The sequence below is a fragment of the Magallana gigas genome, chromosome 5, assembly GCF_963853765.1.
Source record: "Magallana gigas chromosome 5, xbMagGiga1.1, whole genome shotgun sequence".
In the NCBI taxonomy this organism is placed as follows: domain Eukaryota; kingdom Metazoa; phylum Mollusca; class Bivalvia; order Ostreida; family Ostreidae; genus Magallana; species Magallana gigas.
The window spans coordinates 52,055,604-52,080,769 of NC_088857.1; the positions used below are offsets into that span (position 1 = coordinate 52,055,604).

General features: G+C 32.6%; 1 protein-coding gene across 1 annotated transcript; it reads right to left on the minus strand.

The window, feature by feature from the left end:
* Nucleotides 1-89: 89 nt before the first annotated feature.
* LOC117687657 (nuclear apoptosis-inducing factor 1) lies at nt 90-3,404 on the minus strand. The gene is made up of 4 exons (XM_034464532.2): nt 2,972-3,404; nt 2,215-2,282; nt 1,667-1,816; nt 90-1,464 (listed from the first exon to the last, which is right to left on the minus strand). Exons 1-4 carry the CDS (start codon nt 3,166-3,168, stop codon nt 1,145-1,147), a joined length of 735 nt encoding a protein of 244 aa, XP_034320423.1. The 5' UTR covers nt 3,169-3,404; the 3' UTR covers nt 90-1,144.
* Between the last annotated feature and the right edge of the window lie 21,762 nt (nt 3,405-25,166).

Here is a 25,166-nt window from a genome sequence, read left to right on the forward strand (position 1 = left end):
GTTCACAGTAATATATATATATATATACACACACAATGTATATCTTATAATAACAAATTAGTTAAATAATTGTATTAATCTGTTGAATTGTGGAATTATTATACATGTCCTTAATAATCAATGAAGTTTAATCAAATTCAATCAGTTTTGTTTGTTATTAAGTTCATTTCTTCTCACAGGAAAAAACTTCTTATTGTATGAACAATTACAAAAGTGTACATATAAGATTAAGAACTAATTTGACTGTTTATGGAAATCTTGTCTTATTTTCAAACTAAAGTGAATTAATTTACCCAAATTACATATACCGTAAGTTTTTTTACATTTTCAGCATTAAAAATCTGCAAAAGTTTACACATAAAAGGTTTATCCTAGTAACAAGGCTTAATGTATTTTTGCGATTGACACATATATAAGATATATTAATTAGAACTACCGTAGATATCATTGAGATGGTGGCCATCTCAAAGGGCCCTGCTTTTAGAAGTATGAGCCTGATGGGGCGAAGGGGAAAGAAGGTACATGTATGCTCCGGACAAGAAATGTAGGATGGACAGATGGATGGATGGAAGGATAGATGGATGGACAAACGAACTGATCACTTATATAGGGCATCCGCTGAGCGGGGGCCTAATAAAATGCAATTCACATTCAATAGAATAGAATATAGAAAATGCTTTCTAATTTGTCTATCAAACAAATATGGTAAATTTCAAGATATAATCGAACATCAGTGAGAGAAGAAAGTTTTTTTTAACAGTGTCTCTCTCTCTCTCTCTCTCTCTCTCAGAGAGAGAGAGAGAGAGAGAGAGAGAGAGAGAGAGAGAGAGAGAGAGAGAGAGAGAGAGAGAATAAATGCCCCCAACAGCATCTGGCCCTGCACATATATTTTTAACTAAAAAATAGGAAAATATCAGTAAGTCAATCAACATAAACTAAGGTACTGCATGAATCTTGAAGATTAAGTATCACTGGTATATAGGTAAATTAAATATACATGTAATTAAATTCAAAACAAAAAGTCCATAGCTCAAAGGAGAATTAAGTCAAATTGAACAGCTGAAAGTTTGATAAACAAAATGCTAAACTGTGGGGACATGAATATAAGTTGTTAATTACAATATGATTAAATTACCCTTAAAAATTAGATTTCATTTAAGAAATCTAAATCAAAAAATGGGTCTCTCTCTTTGATCTTCAACATAAGGTAATGTTTCTGGAGAAGAACTAGTTGCTGCTGATCTTTGATCAATTTTCTTCTCTCTCTGATGTTCTGAAGTTCTTCATGCAGCAGCGTTTCTGCTGTAATTTTCTGTGATGAAGGCGTCGGTCTAGTTGGTAGAGAGGGCAGAGTGGATGCTGACGATGGCCCAGGTTGCTGACTCACTGAGCTGGTAGGATGCTGTGTAGGACACTCTATGCCGGGTGTCAGTTGTGGTGTCAGACAAAGTAAACTAGCTGGCTCTAAAAAACATAAAACATATGATACTGAGTTATCCTTTAATTTAGCTTTTTGGATTTGTACATTCTTTCCATAAATTTCAACCACTATTTGTCATAATCATGATATATTTGTGTGTGTTTCCTAAGGATCCTTGATTGGTGTATAAACAAATTAAACATAGTTATGAATCTGATGCATGTATCATCAATTATATATATTTACCACTTGCAGTGTCTATTCCACATGGAAGGCCACATAAACTTGGTCTGCCTTCCAAGTTATCCAACAAAAGTTGTTCACTTTGGTTGGGAGAGGAGGGCTTCTTCCCACCCCCAGTCCTTGGATGCAAGATGGCGCTTCTCTTTTCTTTTGCTGCAATTAAGTTCATCAAAATTGATGCAATTTAATTATTTAAAACAATATAAAACAAACCTACCTAAGTTATGTTTGGATTATTGGATATAATTTAATCATTATTTTGTGTAAGCAATACTGTGGTTTCATTAATGTTCGTGGTTTTCAATTTTCGTGGATTTTTTGAAAACCACAGTTTCAAGGATACGTAATATCCTGGCCAATGATCCTATCAACACAAAATGTTAGTTGAAATTGAACTTCAATGAACATTTAATTTCGAGGATCAATTTAACTTAACAACGAAATCCACGAAAAATTGGTATTCAATGAATATTGATGAAACCCCAGTATACTGTATAAATAATGTAAATAAAACTTTCAATTAAATTTAGCAAGATATACTAGTATTTTACCTTTCTGCTTGATGTTCTGGTACTTTTTTTTAATTTCTGGTACAGTTCTTTGAGAATTTACATTTCCGCTAAGAAAAAAGAGCAATTAATTTATCTAACAATTATACACATATTTTACTGCAATTTAATGAAGAAAATATATTTATGCAAATCAAATCAATCTATTTCCCAAAATTAGGGGCCCTAATTTAATTTATTCATTCTTTATTCACATTTGGTTTAATAAATTAATTTATATTCTTTATGTATGTATAAAAAATATACATGTCAAATTACAAACAAATCTTAAATAATTTATCACAATAATAAGAAACTATAATATTTGAAATACAAATTATGGCAAATTATGTTGTAAAGAAAATTTTATTTTATAAATCTTAATTTTACAATCCTTGAAAAAAATATCGTTTTGGGTTGCAAATCTTCTATAATTGAAGTGTTACAGCTATATACTTATGCATATATCAATTTATATATGAATGGCATGAAAATTGACGAGTTATAAAATTATATGAGTTTGGTCATGTAAATACATGTATTTCTATTTATAGTCTAGGTTTTTCCCTTTGTGGACTTGCTATTGAAGTTATTTCCCTTTGTAAAAGTGAAAGAGTGTAAACACGTCTGTATAACTGTCATGTTATCCAGTAAGAAACTATACTAATATTTGTTTGAAGCATCTTATAAATATGATTTTATAACTTTATAACTTATCTAACATATTTCGATAGGCATGATGAGAAGAAAAAAAACTTACGCATTCAATAAATCCATGACCTCCTTCCAGGCGTTTCCCTTGTCGACCGTGGTTCTCCCTGGCCCGTCCAGCTTCCCGAACAACAACTGTTCTCGCTTGGACACCTCCTCCACTAAAACTACCTCCTCCTTGGGGTCCCAGTTCATCTTCCGCTGTCGTTTTGCTTTCTCGTTATCGCTAATGCTTATGCTATCCATGATAATGTTTACGATGCAGACGATAGGAATCTTCAAACGAAGAAGAGTTCCACTTTTAACATTTCGGTCGAAAAATCGCGTGCGTTACTATGACGTCTAAGCTAAGACAAATCTTAGCTAAGTTTTTTCTTAGCTCATTTTGTGATCCACTTAAGTAAGCAATCTTAACTAAGTCTAAATCTAAGATTTAAGACAAAATTCTAACTTAAATTTAAGACAGTTTCATGATCCCGGAGCCTGGTGGTATACTATTACCACGATGAAAATATAGTGAAGTGGTCATCTATAGTTTTTGAGATTCGGGTCTCCATATCTAGAACATTATTCATTATAATGGGGATTTAAACATTGGGGTTTGAATCATCGATGTTTTCTTAACAATTTTTTGCGGAGGGTTCACGTCAAACAAGTCTGTGAGAATAGAATTCCCAATTTTTCTTTTGTGTTTTTGCGGGTATTGGCTCGCTTTATGGACTGATATATAAAATGAGATGAAACACATTATGTTGGGTGTTAGACCATTTTGTAAAACTGACGAGATCATTTTAAATTTTTTAAGTCAGTTTTTGTTTTGTTTTTTTTTTTGGGGGGGGGGGGTTGTTTCGTGTTATCCTCAGATGGTATGATAAACATTCTTGGTTTATCGTATTGTATTTATTTCATATTTAAATGGTTTTTAGAGTTGTGGATTTTGAAGGGGATGCTACATCTCCCACCCCTCCCCCGTTCATTTGAAAACTCCATTCCTCAAAAAATAAACAAAAGAAAGGGAGGGAAAGGGAAACGAAAATCAACCAGACATGTAAGAAAGAACTATATATGATCATGATATTAGTCAAATTCGGCCCCCATAATTCGCTATTTTTAAAATGATTCAGGTACATTAATTTGTTGTGTTAATTTATAAAAGAGTTGATATAAAATATGTTTTTCACCTATTTATTTGATTTATATGCACTCTCTGGCAGTATATGACGTCAGAAGTGATGCTATTTTTATAGTTCAATCAAAATCAGTCAAAAATTGACATTTTTCTTATCTTTTTTCGAATGGGAAATATAGAGCGACTCTTTGAACAAGAACGAACTTTTTGTCACTTATAAGTATTGGAGAGATACATTTTTGGTGAAAGTATTTTGTTTGTTCAAGCAGTCGCTCAATGTTTCCTTAAAGAAAAACTTCTTCAAAACAAGTCGTTTTATGCGAGAAATGAGAAAATGGCGGGAAAAGGTAAACTTCATGATGTCATATTTTTAAATTGTGGGCACTAAAATCAAAATGAAAATTATAATTATGAAAAAAGTTCAAATGTGTATTTGTACAAGTAAAACAAGGGATTACAGTAAAATGACAATGTTAATTTAAGGGGGCCATTTAAGGCTCAAACCATATATAGTCCTTTCTTAATAACATATATATACATTTTACATCAACAGGGGTTTGCTGTAAATTTATTTGTGCATCTTTTGGTTGTAATGTCAGTTTTAAACAAGAAGTACGGGAACACTAATGCAGATGCATATCTCACGGTTTCGTTTATACTTATTCAAATCTTAAAAAAAGAATTAGGAGCCCCTGAATGCTTAGCTGCCTGGACCTCCTAAACAAGCTTGAGTTTCTATGCAGCCCCAAATCCCCCTCCCTCTGAAAACCCCTGCAAGCGTACATGTACTCGTACATCCAAATTTCCCATAAATTTGTATAATTTGTAGAGTTTCTGTATCAATTACAATACAGTCGATTTACATGCTAAATTGATCAATGTAAGTTAAAAACGTTAAACACATGTATGTAAAATTTCAAATGTGTTTAATCTGTTTAATTTATTAAAAATTTAAGATATGATAAGTTTTTAATAATTGCGTAAGAGTAAAACTAATTTCATTCATGATGTCTCGTTCAAAAAAGAATACTCTTTTGAAAAATTCTAGTCGACGCCGCATAAAAGTTCACTCCGAGCCATAAAGTCGCCAAAGATAGGTACTTGTACTAAGCATCCGTGGTGCAAGTGGATGACAGTCATTGCCCCTCACCCCCCGAATGAGACACCAGTCTATCGTAGGTTTACTCTCACCATAAATCGTTTCCAAATTCAGTTGGGTGGACCGATCAAGGTAGATAAAGTATTTTAATTGTTAAAAGTCAAAAGTAACAGCAAAAAACCTTCAGTGACAACCCTTAAAAATAGTATTACCAAATGCAATCAAGTAATTTCAAGCTATTTATTATTTATATTAATTTTAACCCATATTTTTTTTTAATATTCCAGCTAGAACTTCCTCTATTAGTTTCCATTTTTGATTCAATTAAACAAAAATACAAAAACATTCATTGAATTAAACTACCTATATTGATATTATTTTGCGGGTATAAAATTAACATGAGGTCAATGATAAAAATGTTGAGATCCGATGTCTTTTATCATTATTAAGCATTCTTCAATATATTTTTGCATTGCGTGTCATGTGGTTATCTTAATGATTAAGTGAGATAATACCAACACAATACATGCAAGATTATATTGACTTAAATATAAAAGCTTAACTTTCAATTGTAAAGTACTGTCAAAAATGTTTAAGCAGAAATCAAAATCTACAAAATTTGGTCAAAATTTCCTCTCTTTTGCTTTAAATCCATTTTTGTTTGAGCTTAATTCCATAATTTAGAAAAAATAAATTGAATGTTATGTCAAGAATAATTTATTTCATTTTCGTTTATAGAACAAATATTCTTCATAACATTGATCTTTATAACAATCAAAACTTGACAAATTGAACCCAAAGTAAATACCACCTTTACAGTAGCACAATTACTCAAATTATATATTTTTTTATATTCTATATAGTTGGAAATATTCAATATTAGCGTAGGTGTATTTTCAGTAAGATCCCGTAGTTTAAAAACTTTCAGGGTCAAGGGTAATAGAACGCAGTTCACTTTTCAATTGCGAAAAGTGTTTAACGAGTGAGGCCCAAGTCTATTAACCTAATATATGACCATTAAGTACTAGAACACAGTTTGCTGTTCAAAATTTAGAATTCATATTTGGAGTATGAAATTTTCAGGGTCATTTAATAGTGGTTTACCACTTCCACCATACATATATGGTGAAGTGGTCATCTCTGGTTTTTGAGATATGAGCCACTTATAAATCAACTATTTATTATTTTGGGATTTTGAACATCGGGTTAGAAAACATCGAGGGGGGCTCCCCTTGACCCTGAAAGTTTATAAACTGTGGACCTTACTGAAAATACACCTACGCTAATATTGAATATTTCAAACTCTATTAAATCTAAAATCAGATATTTATTTATAATTTGAGTAATTGTGCTACTGTTAAACAACTGACGTAAAAAAAAATCAAGTGATCTCGTCAGTTTTGTAAAATGGAAAAGTCTTACACCCAACATAATGTTTTTCATCTCATTTTGTTAGTCCCTAAAGCAGGCCAATACCCGCAAAAACACGAAAGAAAAATTGGGAATTATATTCCCTTAGTCATGTTTTGATGTGAACCCTCCGAAAAAAATAATTGTATAGAAAACATCGATGATTTCAAGCCCAATGTTTAAAACCCCATTATTATGTTTTAAAAATGGAGACCCGAACCTCAATAACTAGAGATGACCATTTCAAGATATTTTCATAATGGTAATGGTATACCATTAGTCATGAGATGACCCTAACAAATTTAGGCTTCAAACATGAATTCTAAATTTTGAATTGCTAACAGCGTTCTCGAACGCAGTTCACTTTTCAAACCCGAATCTCAAAAGTAGAGATGACCATTTCGCCATATTTTCAGGGTGGTAATAGTATACCCTGAAAATTTCAAGCCCAAAATATGAATTCTAAATTTTGAATTGCAAACTGCGTTCCAGAATGCAGTTCACTTTTCAATTCCAAATAAGCTCGAATCTAAAACGTAGAGATAAGCACTTCAGCATATTTTCAAGCTGGTAATGGTATGCGACTAGTAGACGCCCCTGAAAATTTCAGGCCCCAGATATGAATTCTAAATTTTGAATTGCAAACTGCTTTCCAGAACGCAGTTCACTTTTCAATTGGTAAAAACCCGAATATTTTAAACTAGAGTTGACCATTTCACCATATATTCAGAGTGGTAACGGTATACCACTAGTAGATGATCCAAAAAATGTCAGGCTCCAAATATGAATTTTGAATTGCGAGATTCTAGAACGCAGTTCACTTTTCAATTGCAAATAAACCGGAATCTTAAAAAGAGAGATGACCACTTCACCATATCTTCAAGGTGGTAATGGTGTACTACCAAAAGATGACCCTAAAAATTTCAGACCAAAAATTCGAAGTTTTGAATTGCGAATTGTGTTCTAGAACGCACTTCATGTTTAAATGGCCATTAAACCAGAATAATAAAAGTAGAGATGACCACTTCACTAATTTAGAATGGTAATGATATACAACCAGTAGATGACCCTTAAAATTTCAGGCCCCAAATATGAATTCTAAATTTTGAATTGCAAACTGCGTTCTAGAACGCAATTCACTTTTCAATTGCAAATAAGCCCGAATCTCAAAAAGTAGAGATATCTTCATCACCATATTTTCAAAGTAGCAGTGTAATATGACTAGTAGATGAACCTGAAAATTTCGGGCCCCAAATATGAATTATAAATTTTGAATTGCGAAAAAGCCAAAATCTCAAAAAAATAGAGAAAACCATTTCACAAATTTTTCACGGCAAATAACCAGAATCTTAAAAGTACAGATGACCACTTCACTAATTTTTAGAATGCTAATGATAGACTACCGGTAGATGACCCTTAAAATTTCAGGCCCCAAATATGAATTCTTAATTTTGAATTGCAAACTGCGTTCTAGAACGCAGTTCACTTTTCAATTGCAAATAAGCCCGAATCTCAAAAAGTAGAGAAAACTCCATCACCATATTTTCAAAGTAGCAGTGTTATATGACTAGTAGATGACCCTGAAAATCTCGGGCCCCAAATATGAATTATATATAAAAAATATAGTGTGTAAATCCACACACATAATATTATATGGAAAAAAAAATCATAACACCGAAATAAACTCAACTAGTTTCGTTCTAAATCATCTCCTGAAAATGAAACTAGTTGAGTTTATTTCGGTGTTGTGATTTTTTTTTCATATATGTGTGTGTGTGTGTGTGTGTGTGTGTGTGTGGGTGGGTGTGTGTGTGTGTGTGTGTGTGTACTTTTCTGAATCTATATCCCTATGTGCTTTATTTCGAGCTGAATCCGATGATATGTAAGGAAGAGGTGGGCTCATCATAACAGAAGCTCCAGCAGCCGAGGAGTTACTGGAATTATCAGCACTATCTTCTCTGAACGATACACAATTTTCTGCTTGTATGACTCCCTGGAAGAAATTTATATTTTCAAAACCTTAATGCACATCTATGGAACAGTCCCTATCATATCCCAAGATATGATGTGTCTATCCATTAAATGATAAGAGGAGTTCTTGGATGTATGGTGTTTTTTTTTTGGAGTGATAAACGTCAATTTCCTGCTTCTATTTGACTCTCTATATGAAATTTGAATTTTAAAACCTTGATGTGCATTTAAAACCTAGATGTGCATAAGGTTTTAAAAATTTTAATTTCATCCAGGGAGTCAAATAGTGGCAGAAAATTGACGTTTATCACAAAACAAATCAATCCCAGAACTCCTCTTAAGATTTAATGTATAGACACATCATATCTTGGGATATGATAAGGACTGTTTTATAGATGGGCATTAAGGTTTTAAAAAATTAAATTTAACCACGGGGCCAGTGATCTACATACCGTTTGATGCCCTTTGACACAAGGAACAGGAATATATATGGTTTAAAGGCTGAGGATCTCAACCGTTTTGAGGATATTAAGGGGCTTGTTGTTTGATGGGATCAGGACCACCCACAGGGCCCATGACCTACATAATATTTGTTGCTCCTTGACATTAGGAACAAGAATATATATAGTTTAGGGGTCATAATTAAAACAGTTTCTCAGATATATGGTAATTTCCAATTCCTGTGGGGTAGGGATGACCCCAGGGGTCAGATCTAATAAACCCTATTTATTGCCAGTAACAGTCAATATATGATTATGAAAACCCTATAATATTATCTTTGTCCGTTTTCAAGTAACCATTTACAATAGAGTCTTCGATTCTTCCTATAAGGTTCAATGAGCTTAGACCTTACACCCTTTTGACCCCCGCCCCCGGAAAAGTTGTTGTCTAACCCAAAATAAAAAAATCAAACCAGGCCTATCGTATCCTAAAGTTGTGCACAATTCTGTTTAGCCATCTCTGAGAAACAAGTTTAGAGCGGGAAAGAAGAAGAAGAAGAAGAAGAAGAAGAAGAAGAAGAAGAAGAAGAATACATGTAAGAAGAACCGTACAAAACAATAAGTCTCCAAATGTCATTTGGGATACTTAAAATTGACTAAATAGAGACAAGATCATCAAACATCAATAATCAAAAGATAATTGACAATTTATTATTCTAAGAGGGTCTTGATGACACTTTAGGGTCATGGCTTACATTCCATAATGATCTGATGCTTATGACCAAAGGAGGAATAATATTTTTTGATTTAGGTGGGGATCTCAATGGTTTTTATGATATTTGATAATTTCAGGAAGAGCACGTGGGATAATGACCTACATACCATCTGAAATGCTTTGAACAAAGAAACAATAATGTATGTACATGAACTATAATTCAATTTAGGAACCCAGATATAGTTCTATCATCTATGTTTTATAATACTTCTAATGTGTATATACATGTATTAGTCTGTGTTTTGTTCCAAACTATACATGTTCATGACTGTAGTATGGCTTAGTCTTATTTCAAATTACATAATAAAATTGTTGAATATGAGACCTGGAACCTTCACCCCAAACAAACTCTAATATAAAATGTCACCCACTCCCTTCCCCTGGAAAATTTTCTGGATCCGAGCATGTATTCTCCCTCAATCTACAAATAAAATGAAATAAGAAAAACTTGCATTTATTCATGCATGGAATGGATATAACTTTACATTTACACTTTTCTTAATTGTCAAATGATCTGTTTAAATCAAAATATAATTTGGGGTCTAAAAAGTTTTATAAGCTGGTAAAAAATGTTATTTAAAAAAATCACATTTAACCTTGCATAACTGACAAATGATCTATTGAGATATGATCAGAAGACATATTTCTACCTTGAGATCAACAACTAGTATCCATTGACAATTTAAAATCAATAACAAAAAATGATTTAATTTCTTAATGTTTATACTCCACATCCACCCCCTCAATCAAACCTGGTTCTAAAGGTTCAGTCTTCTTCAGTCTTCTTCAGAACAAAAAAGGGATAACAATAAACAACAGTGAAATAAAAAACATTCAACATGCAGATGATCTTACAATAGCCCTAAGAGATGAAATGTCAATGAAACATGCTTTAGAAATGCTAAACGAATTTGGTGAACACGCTGGATCTAAAATAAACATAAACAAAACAGAATGTATTCTTTTGGGAACTCTTAAAAAAATATTTATGATGAGCATTATGGTATTAAAACTACAAACAAAGCAGTAAGATATCACGATAAAGTTGAATGTTATAATAAGAACTGGATGAAAATCTATCATGATATTGAAAAGATTTTGAATCTTGGAAAAGAAGAAAATTAACTTTATTTGGTAAAACATGCATAGTAAACACACTTGCTTTATCTAAACATAAAATATTCAAAAAGAGGGAAAATTACCAATGTTTTATTAACAAGTGTTATGCTCATTCAATGAATGTAAGCCTAAAAAACCTAGAAAATATTTCACCACATAAAATTGTACAACAATTTATATGGAACAACTGCAATTCTTTGTACAAGGGAAATTCCCTTTTTTAAAAAACTGGGTTACATGTGGAGTTCTATAATTATTTAAACGATTTATAAGATGATGAAGGTTATTTCAAGTCTCTTGCAGACTTCAAAGACTGTATTTAAAATTAATCAAACTGAATTTGTGAATTAAAGATTCTCTCCTCTGTTTTAAAGCAATTAGTGTAGAAAAATTTGATTTTACAAATTGTAAGTTCATTATTATGCAAAACAATAATAATTTCAATTTCTATTCAGGTTATGAGAATGTTATAGAGAAAAGATGTAGTTTTTTCTATGAAAAATTAGTATATAAAAAGTTTATTAAACCTTCTTATCAGACTGTTTTACAAAAGAAGTATAACACATAATATGATATGTATAATTGATTCTGTTGATTGAAAATATATTTACAGATGTAAACTACTAGATATTTGTGACAAACGTTTAGCAGAATTTAATTACAAAGTATTGAATACTATTCTTTGTAATAATATTTGTTGGAGTTAACGGAATAAAGAAACCCATACTCAATGTAAAATATGCCAGAGGAATGAAAATACAAAGCATCTTATTTTTGAATGTGATAATGTATTAATAGGAATTCTTTATATGTTTACCTTAAATTGATATTAAGTGGAAACAACACTTTAAGGTTTTTTTTCAATGAACACAATAGACAAATCGTATCATTGAATATCCTTATTTCATTTTTCATTTCATCCATAAAAAAACTTGCACATTGAAAAAAATCTTAAGAAATTATTTTTTTAGATTGCTTTGGTCCCTATGTCTGGAAAATCGTGCCCCGGCTACTAGATGGAGGGATAGCGGAAGTGCCCGTACAGTCCGTCAATGGAATTGCCATTTCTTTGTGCGCATTGGAATGCCAGATGAAATCCTCATGTCAATTTTTTTCGTTATAAAGCAAACACATTAGAGTGCGACTTGTATGACGGAAGAAGATTTAAAAGAACCTCAAACGTTCAGCGAAACCAGTTTTATCAGAAGATGCCAGAATGTAAGAATGTTCAAAGTTATATATATATATATATATATATATATATATATATATATATATATATATATATATATATATATATATATATATATATATATATATATAATTGAAATGAAAGCGCTAACGTTTTACTCTGTGTTGTCTTTCGTTTTTCAAATTTTCTATATATTAAACCGGACACTGCGATATTTTTTGGATTTAACTATATATATATATATATATATATATATATATATATATATATATATATATATATATATATATATATATATATATATATATATATATATATATATATATATATATATATCGTTTTGCATAGTAATGCGAAAATATTTTGTTTAATCCTTTATAGTGTGTAATGTTTGTGTTTGTCCTCAGATTGTGTGACAGGGCGCAACGAATGGTTCCGCGAATATCAGAATCGCATTTGGATTCCTTCCCAAGTTTATCCCTACGAAGAGGCAAAAAGTATATGCGAATCAGCAGGGAAAATCATGTTAGGTATCAAGAACTTGTCACATGTCTTGGACCTGATGGATCTTTTGAATGCTAGTAAGTTTTAAAAAATACTCGTTCAGTGTCTATTTTTATACGTTAAAAAAATTCTATTAGAAATTTTTATAAGTGGTTTTGTCTTTTTTAGAATACATTCACGTATACTCTCGTCGCACTGGAACCAAAACTTATGAGATGGACGACAGAACTTTGACCCTATCCACATTTTTGTGTCCGGGAGAGACAAGGGAAGACTTGGACTGATTAGGTGTCCAAAACGACCCCCAGAGTAACTGGTGTACCTCTCCCGGACTTGACGAAATCATATGTTCTCACACGCGACAGTTCTTCTGACAGTGTATGTAGACAAGGAGAAACTCACCTCATTGATGTACTGGCATAGACTCCACAGAATTGAATACCGGCATTCTTGGAAAATGACAGAACTCTACATATTTTTGTGATCGGCCGATCACAGTTGTGTCCATATGAGGCATCCGGCAAATTTAACTATTTGCGCACGCATTATCAACTATGCAATGACAAATCTCACTTAAATTTTTAATATCACGTAGATTACTTAAAAAAACATTACTTTTATCCGTTTGCCTTGAAACTAAAACATTTATACAGTTACATACATAAAGATTCAAATCACGTTTTTCTTCACATATGCGTAAGAATGTCTATCGGAAGTATGAATTGCATGCTACAAGTAAAGCTTGTACAATTTTATCATACTGGAAATAATATTCAGCTAAAACTTTTGCTTTATAACTATTGTGCTATTTCTTTTTGTCAGTATGTTTAAATTGTATACTTTAAATTTTGCCACGTGTTCCTGTCTTCAGTTTAAGTGTAACTAACAATATTTACTTGTTACATGTTAATGTACATGGTTTCACTTTTGCCGTGTGAACCGGTGCTATTCATTGAAGCTATAGCTATGTGTACTAGTTGTAATTTGCTAAAGCGTTTTATACTTTGTACGATATCCTTTTGGTGGCACGGTTTTTAAAAAATTTTATCAACACATCTACTGAAGATTTTCCCGGTGTTTCCCAGTGTAGCTCTATGGGGCGATAGACTTTTGTCAACGGTCGTAGAGGACTTACCAAAGTCTAGCGTGTGGGTGAGTCGACTTGACGTCCCGGGTATAGTGGATATCATCCCGTGTTAAAGGGGCATGGTCACGATTTTGATCAAATTTTGTTTTTATGTTTGTATTATTTACAATGCTTTAGAAATGCATTTCGAATGATCAAATAAAATTTGAGAGTCATTCGTAGAGTTATAAGCAAGATACAAGGCTCACAATTCTTTGTCATGTAAACAAGGCTCGTGCCCCTTTATTGTTTACATAGGTTCAATATACCAGTAAAAAATCTTTTTTCAGCTTATTTGTCTATCTTTTTATTTATTTTAAGCATGGATAAGCAGTTCCTAACGTTTAACACATTCGTTATAGGTTTAAAACTGAAATTTTACTTCAACGTTCAAAATGTAAACCAACGCTTTGTTTACATAGCGAAGAATTTCATGCTCCGTAACTCGCTAATAACTCAACAAATGACACTCAAATTTCCGTTGCCTATTAAAAATGCCTTTTTGAAGCATCGTAGATATTAAAATCGGAAAATTAATTTTTGACAAAAATCGTGACCATGCCCCTTTAAGTGAACGACATCTTGTGTACATCGGACGACTTCCAGTGTACAGTGGACGACTTCCTTTGTACAGTGGGCGACATCCCGTGAACAGTGGACAACATCCAGTGTACAGTGGACGACTTCCTGTGCGCAATGGACAACATCCTGTGTACAGTGGACGACATCCCGTGTACAAGTAGACGATTTCCTGTGTACAGTGGACGACATCCCGTGTATAGAGGACGACTTCCTGAGTACAAGTTGAAGACATCCCGTATACAATTGACGACTTCCTGTGTACAGTGGACGACATCCTTTGTACAGTGGACGACATCCCTTGTACAACGGACATGTAAAGTGAACGACATTCCCTGTAAAGACTGTGCACAGTCCGATACTCCGCCAGAGCAGTAGCCCACAGTCTGAATAAAAGTCCCCAAACTCTTAATAAGCATTCAACTCATGACAAAAATTTCAACAATTAATCAACCGAAATGTCTGCAGCTGGTTCTTATCTTTATAAAACTGTATTGACTATGTGAACTTAAATAAGAGAACAATATTGTTTTTATACAATTGATATCATAATTGTAACGATTTTATGTTATGTAATGTTGAATTATGCGTACGGCACATAACGACTGTTTGTATTGTCGCTTAGCAACCAGCGGGATTGTCACGTGACCCACAATGGGTATATAAACGAGCGCGTGGCAGTCGCGTTTATTTTCCTTAGCAGTCTTCAAAGAGAAAGTCCGAGAGAGGAATTGCGAGACTAAGGTCTGGCTTTGGTAGGTGAATTGTCTTGAGAGAGAGAGGCTACCACATTGATATTAAAAGGACCAATCGTGTTTGAAGGTCGACCAATAGTTAGTTATTATAGAAGCTGTCCTCTTGGAGGTTAGCCTAGCTTAGTCGTCGCTGATACTTTAGTAGTATCAGGGAAGGGATACGCCTTTAGTTAGAGGTTGTACACTGTTGACGTAAACACAGTGACTGCCCTGCTGAGGGTTAACCTCTTGAGTATGTTATATAGCTAGGGCATGCCGCAGGTATTCACTGCCACCTAAATAAGGCATATAATAGTGTTTATCCCGTGGTATTAATAAAGTTCCGATCCCGGCCGAACATGTTCATTCTGTGATTTTACCCTAAGTAAGGGAATATTCGTAGGCCAATTGCAATCACCAATCATTTTAGAGAGGAAATTTATTATTGTTTAATATTATAATATTCAACCCCCAGACTCTAGAAATGACTTGGTAACGGACCCCTTTTCTTTTCAGCTTCCAGCCTATTCTTCTCTATCTCTAATCAATCAGTTCTAGTGATGGCGTTTTGTCAATCTTACGTGTCGTTGCTGATAAAAAAGATAAGGAATCATGAATATTATATGCAAGCAATTAGAAAATTGCTATTGAACGTATGTAATTGATAATTTTATTGCACAAAACTTTGAACTTGCGTTATAGAAATAAAAGCAACAAAAAGTTGATAAATATTCCAACATATGTCCTGTCTATTGCGCCTATAACATTTCGAAAACCGCATATTCTTGAGAAATCAAACATGGGATTTGTAATCGCAGTCTTGTTATTGGGTTATTTAATATAACTCGGGCTTCTTTTAACTAATGATATAGACACTTCCCTTACAATCCTTGATATGCTAGCTTTACTTATGCCATGGAGATCTGCAGTAACTGTCTGGAAATTCCCGGTAGCGAAAAAATGTAAAGAAGCCGTGATCTGGAGGGACAGTGGTAGCGAATGTGACCTTCTTGGTGGCCTTGTGACGTACTGTCTGAATGTTTTGGCGTTTCTAGACCTCTTTTTCTCTCTTTCAGAATGTCATATTTTCATTTAATGTTTTTTTTTTATAATTTCAACATATTCTAATAAATGAAATATTGTGACCACTTATCAATCTTGTAGTTGGCTACTTGAACACAGCCTCTTTTCTCTAAGTGACAGATTTACAATTTATCAAGAAACATTACACTGAAAGAATATTGCTTAATTGTGAATCTACTTGCCTTACTATACACTGTTACTTTTAGCTTAATATTTGTTTAATACTTCTTTTCTTGAATGACGTTAGGCTGATTCTTAATTTCCTTACAATAAATCAATGTCAATGGATTCCATCTTATTGAGCAAGTATGCTTGACTTGACTTCGTATTAAATTTTGAACATATTCGACTAAACTGTTCTCATTACATGTAAATGATTTTGAAATGGAAATCTTGTGTAAAGGTAATATATAAACCAGTAAAAATTCAAGAGGTAAATCTATTTGTTTTAATGTATGCAGATGACATGGTAAGGACTATGTGCGGTTTTATGCATTTTTGCCCCCCAAATCAAAGTTTAAGAAATAGCTTTAAAATAAGGTAAAAGATAGTTAAAATCATATTGGAAATAAAGGTGTAAAAGGTTATCACCACAGTGCCGTCATAATGTAGAATTGACGTCAAGGAGATTGCATTATTTTGATAAATTGATGTTTTGTAGCAAAATATGGGTGTTTTCCGATGGTTTTTCGACTGGGAGACATCAAGCGCAGGCTTGCTCAAGTACCAATTTTTAGTATAATGTGTATAACTATCTGAAGAATAAATATGTTAAAATCGCACTTGAGCAGACCTGCGTTCTATACTTTCGAATGCAAAAGAAAGAGCAAAAATGAGAATATTTTCATTTGTTTGCAAATTTGCGGGAAATAGGTCATTTAGGTGACGTCATAGATAAATAGTGAATGAGAAATGATGACTAAAATCAAGATTAAAGTTATAGGCATCCTCCATACAATGATTTGTGAAGTTTTTATTTTTATGCGATACTATTTAAAAATTGGTTGAAATCGGGGGCAGATATTTGACCATACTGCACAAAGTCCTTTTCTCAGAAACTGCACATGAACTTCAGAAAATGTTAAATACGTTATATACTTATACTTCTGTTTGGGATCTTGCTGTAAATGTACAGAAACCCCCCAAAACTGTCATTTTTAGAAACGGTGGTAAAATTCACAATAGTGAAAAGTGGCATTTAAATGGCGAGCTAACTGTGAGTGCCGATAGCTTACATACCAAGCCCCAGGATCATGAAGCAAACTAAGACTTATGTCAAAACTTGTACACTGCCTTGATGTCTCATGATTGAAAACACTGACAAATTCGATTGCTATTAAAAGAGTCTTGATATAATGTTTTTTATTACAAAATTAAATTGACATATTAGGATAAACAATTATTTTATAACTTATTAAAAGTTTTACTTTAGTCTGACATTGCTTTACGACCCTGAGGCCTGGTCCTTTTGTGACATTATAATGGAACGTTTAACGATACACAGAAACATTCGGCGAGCGAAGTGAGAAAAGAAATGTTTTCTTTGAAGTCAAAAACAAGTCAATTGTATTGGAATACAGAAACAATTTTGTCAATGATACTTATATTGCTAGTATATTAAATTATGGCTGTGAGATATGTAGCATGCATGCTGCAAATGATATCAAAAAATACACAGAGATTATATTATCATGTGTTGAGCGTGAAGAAGAATTATACAAAGACTGCATTTGCATATTTTGAAACAGGGAGACTACCTTTGAAAAGCAAACGAATGTTTTGAATTTAGAATTTGATTCAAATTGTTACATAATCAGAATCGTAATTTAATTGCAGTCCTGTTAAAAAAAGCGGTATAATGAGAGTGAAGTGTTTTTGGCACATGATAAAAATTAAGTAAGTGTAATTCAAAACAAGAGATGATTGTGAAACACGTTTGCCCCATTCCGTGAAGTCGTCTGTGAAGAAAATGACCGGAAAGGGCATAACTCTATAAAAACTTGCTCAATCGTACCCCAAATCGACTTTACCTGGCGTATATGGTAGGAGCATGATTACATACATTGTACAACTTATTTTCTTATAATTAAGCAAAGATTCATTGATCATTTTATTCCACAACTTGTAGAACAGGTTAATTCCTCATCTCGATGTTATTTTTACAAGCATATTATCGATCAATTTTCATTACAATATTATTTAACAAAATCAATACGTATACCTTCTACATATAAGAAACACATTGCAAGAATTAGATTGTCATCTCATTGACTTGCAACTGAAAGTGGACGACACACGAATGTACAAAAAGAAATGCGTTTATGTAAATTTTGTTCTGATATTCAAGATTAATTCCAGTTTGTTTTGATATGTCCACAGTTTAGAGAAATCCGAGTAAAATAATTAAAGAAATAGTTTTGGCAAAAAACCTTCTGTAAACAAATTCAAACAATTATTAAGTGTTCAAAATTTTAAAGAACTGTGTGATTTTTGGGAAGTATCTTCGCCTAGCTTTTAAAACTAATAATAATTAAGAAAAAAATTCTTTTCTTTTTTTCAGCTGCTCGTAAAAATTTATTATATATACATTGCCAATGTGCTTTACTTATGTACATGTACCATACTATTATTTCAATATTGCTTTTAATTACATGTAACAACCTATGCTATAAGATGTGTGTCTTGTGCAAATAAAGAATGAATGAATCACGGACGCATTTTAATAAGCACGAACGTAATGGCAATCACTCCGATGCTCTATCTTGCTCTCTACGTAGATCAGAAATAAAAGAAAACCAGGAGAACAAGAAACAACGACTGACAAGACTTGGGCATTCATACATGAGACTTAAAAAAACAGGTACTACACGGTGAGACTAAAAGACCCTAAACTCAGAAAATAATACCATATCGACAACATACATTAACACTAATCATGACAAATTTTCAACAATTAATAGGAGTTAATGCTGGTGGTTTTTATCAAAAATGTGAAGATGAAAGTGACTGCATGTATACATGCTTAAATTTTAAAGTTTTTAAGCATCTGATATAATATGCATAATTACCGAAAACTAATTAACTATTTATAAGGTCAATTTGCAGAAAAAGTACATTAGTAAAAGGGTGAACTATGTAAAAAGCTAAAAAAAATAGTTCATATTGCTTTATAAATGAGATTGACACTATTTAACCATTTGATTCGTGCGAATTAAGAAGAGTTAATTTCATGTTTAAAGGCCAGACTTTGGGATTGTTTAGAAATTACTACTCTAGAGACCGATTTCACACTCAATATAAGCACAAGAAGAACATTGGTCTAAATAAATCCATGACTAAACTTGGTAAGATGTATGCAAGTCCAATACATTAATTACATTAAATTAACATATTATTGGAAAAAAGAGAATAAAGCTTTTAGAATGAGCTTTAATGAATCATATAGGGCTGAATGTACTTGTATTGGAGACCATGTTAGTGGGAATGAAATATATGCTGTTTTAAAAATCGAACTCCGGCCACACCAATATAATTTCTTGTTCGTCGAACCCCGCGCGCTCGTATTTGAATAATTCTTTACAAATAATATTATTATTAATTCCCAGCATCCAGATAGTTCTGCATTGTTTTCTGTTCTATTTCCGCATTAATTTTCGTATTTTAAATAGTTTTAAAATATAATACAGAAACAAGCAGAAAAATATATTCGTCCGCACAATTTTTTTTATGTACCCCCTATTTTTCATACAAATAAAAAATATGTTTTTTATTTAATCACTCGCCCGCCTTACCTTTTTTTTTATTGAATGTCCGACGAACAAGAAATTATATTGGTGTGGCCTCCTGCTTTAATTACGGAATCCATATATAAGTTGCTTATAAAGCCGTGACACAACATTAACTCACTAAACTTTGTGAATAAGCATGGAATTGTTTGCGTGGATTCTGCTGCTGTCGCCATTGTTTCAAGGTAAGATTTGTTTTTATCCTTTATTTGTCAGAGTTCATAAAAGTGTGCACAAATTTAAATTATGGTTCTAAAGTTATATGTACCGTTATATATTACTATATTATATATTATTATATGTTACGTTATACGTTATATGTTTCAAAAAAAAGAAGAAATGTTTGCGGTTTTTATTCATCAAGGTAGAAAAGGTTTTTCTGTAATTTATAACTTATCCTAAACGCATTTAAAAGTATTGGGTGTCATTTTCAATTATTTTCCAAAAAACTTGTTAAAACGCCCCTATCTGATATATTTGTCACAAGATATTTATTTACAAACTTCTTCAGTTACTTTAAATTTCAATTTATTTTCTCAAACCCTTAGCATGCAATAGTACATGAGGTACAATTATAACACATTTGCGTTAAATTGTAACGCCAAGGGTCTTATGAATTATATATAATTTTATAATACAATATAGTAATACATGTGTTAATAAGCAAAAAATAGTACTAATTCAAAAAGTGGTAGAAAAAGTGGATGTTTTAAAAAATGAAGTCGACGCGAAAGCGAGGTCGGCGTGTTAGTAATGATGTCACCTAATTGGAGACAATAGAAAGAAACAGTGAGAACTGAGATCATTTTGAGCTGGAGGACCTATCAAAGATGTAATATTGACGTTTGTATTTAATCTCTGCCTAGTTGTGAAAATGGAGGTCCATATATTTATTGATAGTTTTAACTTTTATTCATTTGTAAATTTAATTTGGAAAAGTTCTCAATTCCTCTCGATAAAGTGTTTTCAAACGGTATGCTCTTTATAGAGCAAATACGCAAATCCAAATAAACAAGAATTTTTTATAAATATGAATTAAAAATCCATTTCCATTTCGATTTAATAACCTTAGTACAGTACTCAATGAATACCAATGAATGATGTGTCACATTTGTCATAGGGTTTTCTTCCATAAACCTCATCATACCGACTCACTTTAGTTCAGTTTTCCAGCATCACAAAGATGACATTAATACGGCATATATAGCTTTAAAATAAGTTTCTAAAAGTGTTTCTTTACCACACATTTTACTGTCTAATTTTTGTATATTGTGATGATTCCTATCTTCAGCCAGCTTACGTAGACTTTCCCAAACATTTGCCTTTTTGCAAAAGGTGTTCATTGACCGTATTTAAAGTTTGTGTCAAATATCAAGGTCATATCAGACCTTGGATCCTTGGTTTTTCCAATTCAACGCACCTGACTTATTCTATTTCCAAAAACGCTTAATAAATAAAGGATTATATTGATCTTCAGTTGCAACTTAAAGTCAAAACAAAGTTCTATAAAATGTTTTGTTTATCCTTATGTTCTTTATAAAGCGGGTTCTTTGAGATTGTCGCCATCTAAATAATGTCTTGTTACACTCTTTTCTCTTAATAATAAAAGGCCTATTGGCCACAGCTTAGGTGACCAACAACTCTTGTATCTTTCGAAATTGTAAGAAATGAAACGCTTCTAAAATATCGAAAATTCACCCCCAAAAAAATCATTTCATTAAGGGTTTGACAATACATAAGGTAATAAATAAAATAAGATCATTGACCTGACTTTTGGGACATCCTATCATAAATTCTAAAGATGCATGAGTTGTCAAGTTCAATTACACAAGGTCTCAACAAATCAAAAGTAACATCATTGGAAAAAAATGTTAGCATGGATATTGATTAAATGCTAATTGGGATATTTTACCTACATTTAAGTTAAAATACAATAAGGTTACAAAATTCACTAACATGCTCATTTTGTAATCAAAATATAGAATCAATAACACATTTATTTGTTGACTGTTTTTTGTCAAATGGTAATATTTGGTACTTCTGGAAGAATGGGTAAGAAGCAAGTTTAATTTTTTAAAGCAATCATATAAGCCCGAATCTCAAAAAGTAGAGATGACCACTTCACTGTATTTTCAGGGTGGTAATGGTATACTACCAGCAGATGACCCTGAAAATCTCAGGCCCCATTTGAAATCTAAATTTTTAATTGCTACCTGCGTTTTAAAACGCAGTTCATTTTTCAATAGCTCTTTCTTTTATAAAATTTGATAAACAGACTACGTGTTGTAAATTCAACAAGAGAAATATATATGGACTAGAAAACATATTGGTACTAACAGTAAAAGAATTTATTTATGCTGGTAAATATAACAAGCGGCTCATGATCCACATCGCTCACATTTTGTCTTAAAACACTTTAAATAATTAGAATAGAAAAATTCAATATTTAGCATAGTTAAAAACAATAATATTTAGCTGCAGGACTGTGGCTCCCGGTCTGAAAAAATTCGGATGGACGACTTGGGAGCTACAGGTGTAGGTAGTCCAAAACATGTTCTATATTAGCATATACATGAAAGTTTGAAAAAAAGATACAGTGACAAAGAAGTTTGATGATCAGAGCTCTAATTAAATAAAATTTGTCCATTTGATTATGCATATTTATGATATATCAAAAGTATGTCACTCTAACCTTCATATGAATATGTTTGCATGGTAATATCATACAATTAAGCATTGTATTATTATAGTAACAGATTTATAAACATTTTTCTATAAACATTTCAATGATAAGAGGTCAGGCTTTTAACTATTTAGGCCTATATTTTGTTCGGATGCTTGCATAAGTTCTCAAAAAGATTTTAAAACATGTTTTTACTTATATCTATTTCTGTTGAACTTTGGACTTTTTCGGAATTTGGTTTTTCGAATAATAAAAAAATATAATCTTAAGAGGTTTTGATGTAAATATTAGCATTACTGGTTGCAGTGGTTCTTGATAAGAAGAATTCTCAAGACTGACACTTTTTTCCCAGTGTTTTATTTTGTCTCATTGTCTCATTTCGAAATGATTTAAATGATTTAAAAACCCTTTTCCATAAGGATGCTTTGTAACAAGTTCAGTTGAATTTGGACCAGTGGTTCTAAAAAGGAGTAAAAACATGAACAAATTACAGACAGAGAGATAGAGACGATGTACAACAGGTGATCAGAAGATATCAATGCCTCAGGTGAACTTAATCAAGGAGGTATATATAGTTTTTATTACGATTAAAACATGACTTATCCTGCGTTATTAGCAGCGTGTACCCCTGGAGATAAGTGTAATATAGCAACAATAAGGAAAAAATATTGTGTTAAGTTGCATGTCATTAAATATTAATACTTTGATCGATAGTGATCAGTAAAGTATTGATTCTATCAGACACGGTATATACGTTATGTTGTAGAAGCTCTCAGGCTTGAAAAGATACACTCAGTTTCCTGAACGTTGCTGTTAACATTAAGAAGTCTTTGAGTCAGAAGTTCTGAAAGCATGGCTTTCAAGAAGAAACTGCGCAAAAATTGCAGCACTTTCTCGTTGAAGAAAGGTGCATAACGATGAAAGCGTTCAACGGGTAGCCCACAAGTGGTGGAACAAACAAAATCGCTGAAATCGACATTACACACTGCCATTTGTTCCTGTAATTGGTAAAAGTGTCTTGAGACACTTTGGAGCGTATTGGTATTAGGCTTTTTCTCTCGTTTTGGGCATGAAGGTCTTAGATAGAAATTAGGGGTGTTGACTTTTTATGGATTAGCGTATCTGATCTTGAACGGACACTTGATCTCCACCAGTCCTTTACCACAACACATACAGTCAGTCACTGCATCTGGGCCGGCCCCAAGAGTAGGATAATGTGGGTTTAGCGCCAGACCAGTATTCTCAGAGTACTATTTTAGGGCTACTTCCTCATTCATTTTTCCCACATTATCGGCGGTGTCTCGATGTTGGGCACATAGTGCATGATTCCTTTGATGAGGGTAACACTTGGGCTATGCATATTTGTATGGCAAACGTCAAAGAATTTTAAAGCCGATAGTCTGCCCTCTCTGAACTTAAACTACTGAGTACAAGTACCCAAACTTTGCTCTTTGGTCAGCTTCTCAACATTGTGCGATTCCTTTTGACTGACGGTGATCGTGTTGATCGGAGTATACTTAAATCGCATATAGATGCGTTATAGTAACTATGAGATAAGAGTGATATTAAATAGAATAATTCTTTGAGTTTACTCGGTAAAATTGATTCTTATCACAAATAATGCATTCATATGTTTGTAAATATCAGTTTCAAACTATTTATCTTAATTGAGTGAAATTAAAAAAATAATTACTTGTTTGAAACAAAATACTGATTACGATAATCTAAGCTACAGTGTTGAAAAATGTCAATTCCATTGAATGTGTTAAATGATAATTAATAGATACATTAGTTTGTCAAAACAACTATCTTAGCTCATAATAGTCACAACTGCTGGTACATGCTTCTACGGGTGGTCTACGGGTGTTCTTTTAATGAAAATCTTGCGAGACAAGCAAGTGCATCTTACGATTTCGGAAGGACGACGCATCCGTAAGCACGCACGATGGCTATTGCACAATAATCACCACGGTTTCCTTGCGAGAACTGAAAATGTGAGCTGCACTAGCACCTCACATAATGAACCCGTGAGATGACCGTACGATTTGAATTGCACGAACGACGTAGGGAGATCTCAGTTGTCCCTTGCTTTATACGAACGTTGACTGCAAGTCGCATGTGCTTACCCTCAGCATTTCAATTGAACTTGCAGTAGGCGTACGTTACACTCATGTTGTGCGTAAGTGTAATTGCTCGTTGTGAATTGTATATTGAAGTAGATATTGGAAGTAGAAGTGCTTGACCTGCAAGCGTGCTAAGATAAAATCATAAACATTTTATGAGTAAGAAGGAGAATAATGATCTGTACGCGCAGAACGATATTTTTAACTTATTAACAAGTTGAACCAATTACACAAAAAACTCTAACACATCTTCCTGGAGGAAGTTTTTTTCACGAGCATGGTAATGTTTGTAAACAGAGTCCTTTCTCAATTTTGGAAATATTGATCACTATCTCATATGATCATTTAAACTTTTTAAAAATGTTTTCATAATTGTATCGAAATCAGAATATTAGAAAAGATTAAACATTTTTTGAGGAAGAAGGGGAATAATGATCGTTTTGTACGCACAGAACGATATTTTTAACAAGTTGAACCAACTACAAAAAAACT

Excerpts from the sequence above, each read along its gene's own strand:
- LOC117687657 (XM_034464532.2), bottom strand. The coding sequence starts at position 3,168 with ATGGATAGCATAAGCATTAGCGATAACGAGAAAGCAAAACGACAGCGG. Across the intron at positions 2,283-2,971 it reads GTCATGGATTTATTGAATGC|CGGAAATGTAAATTCTCAAA; the intron begins GTAAGTTTTTTT and ends CTTTTTTCTTAG. Across the intron at positions 1,465-1,666 it reads TGGAATAGACACTGCAAGTG|AGCCAGCTAGTTTACTTTGT; the intron begins GTAAATATATAT and ends TATGTTTTTTAG.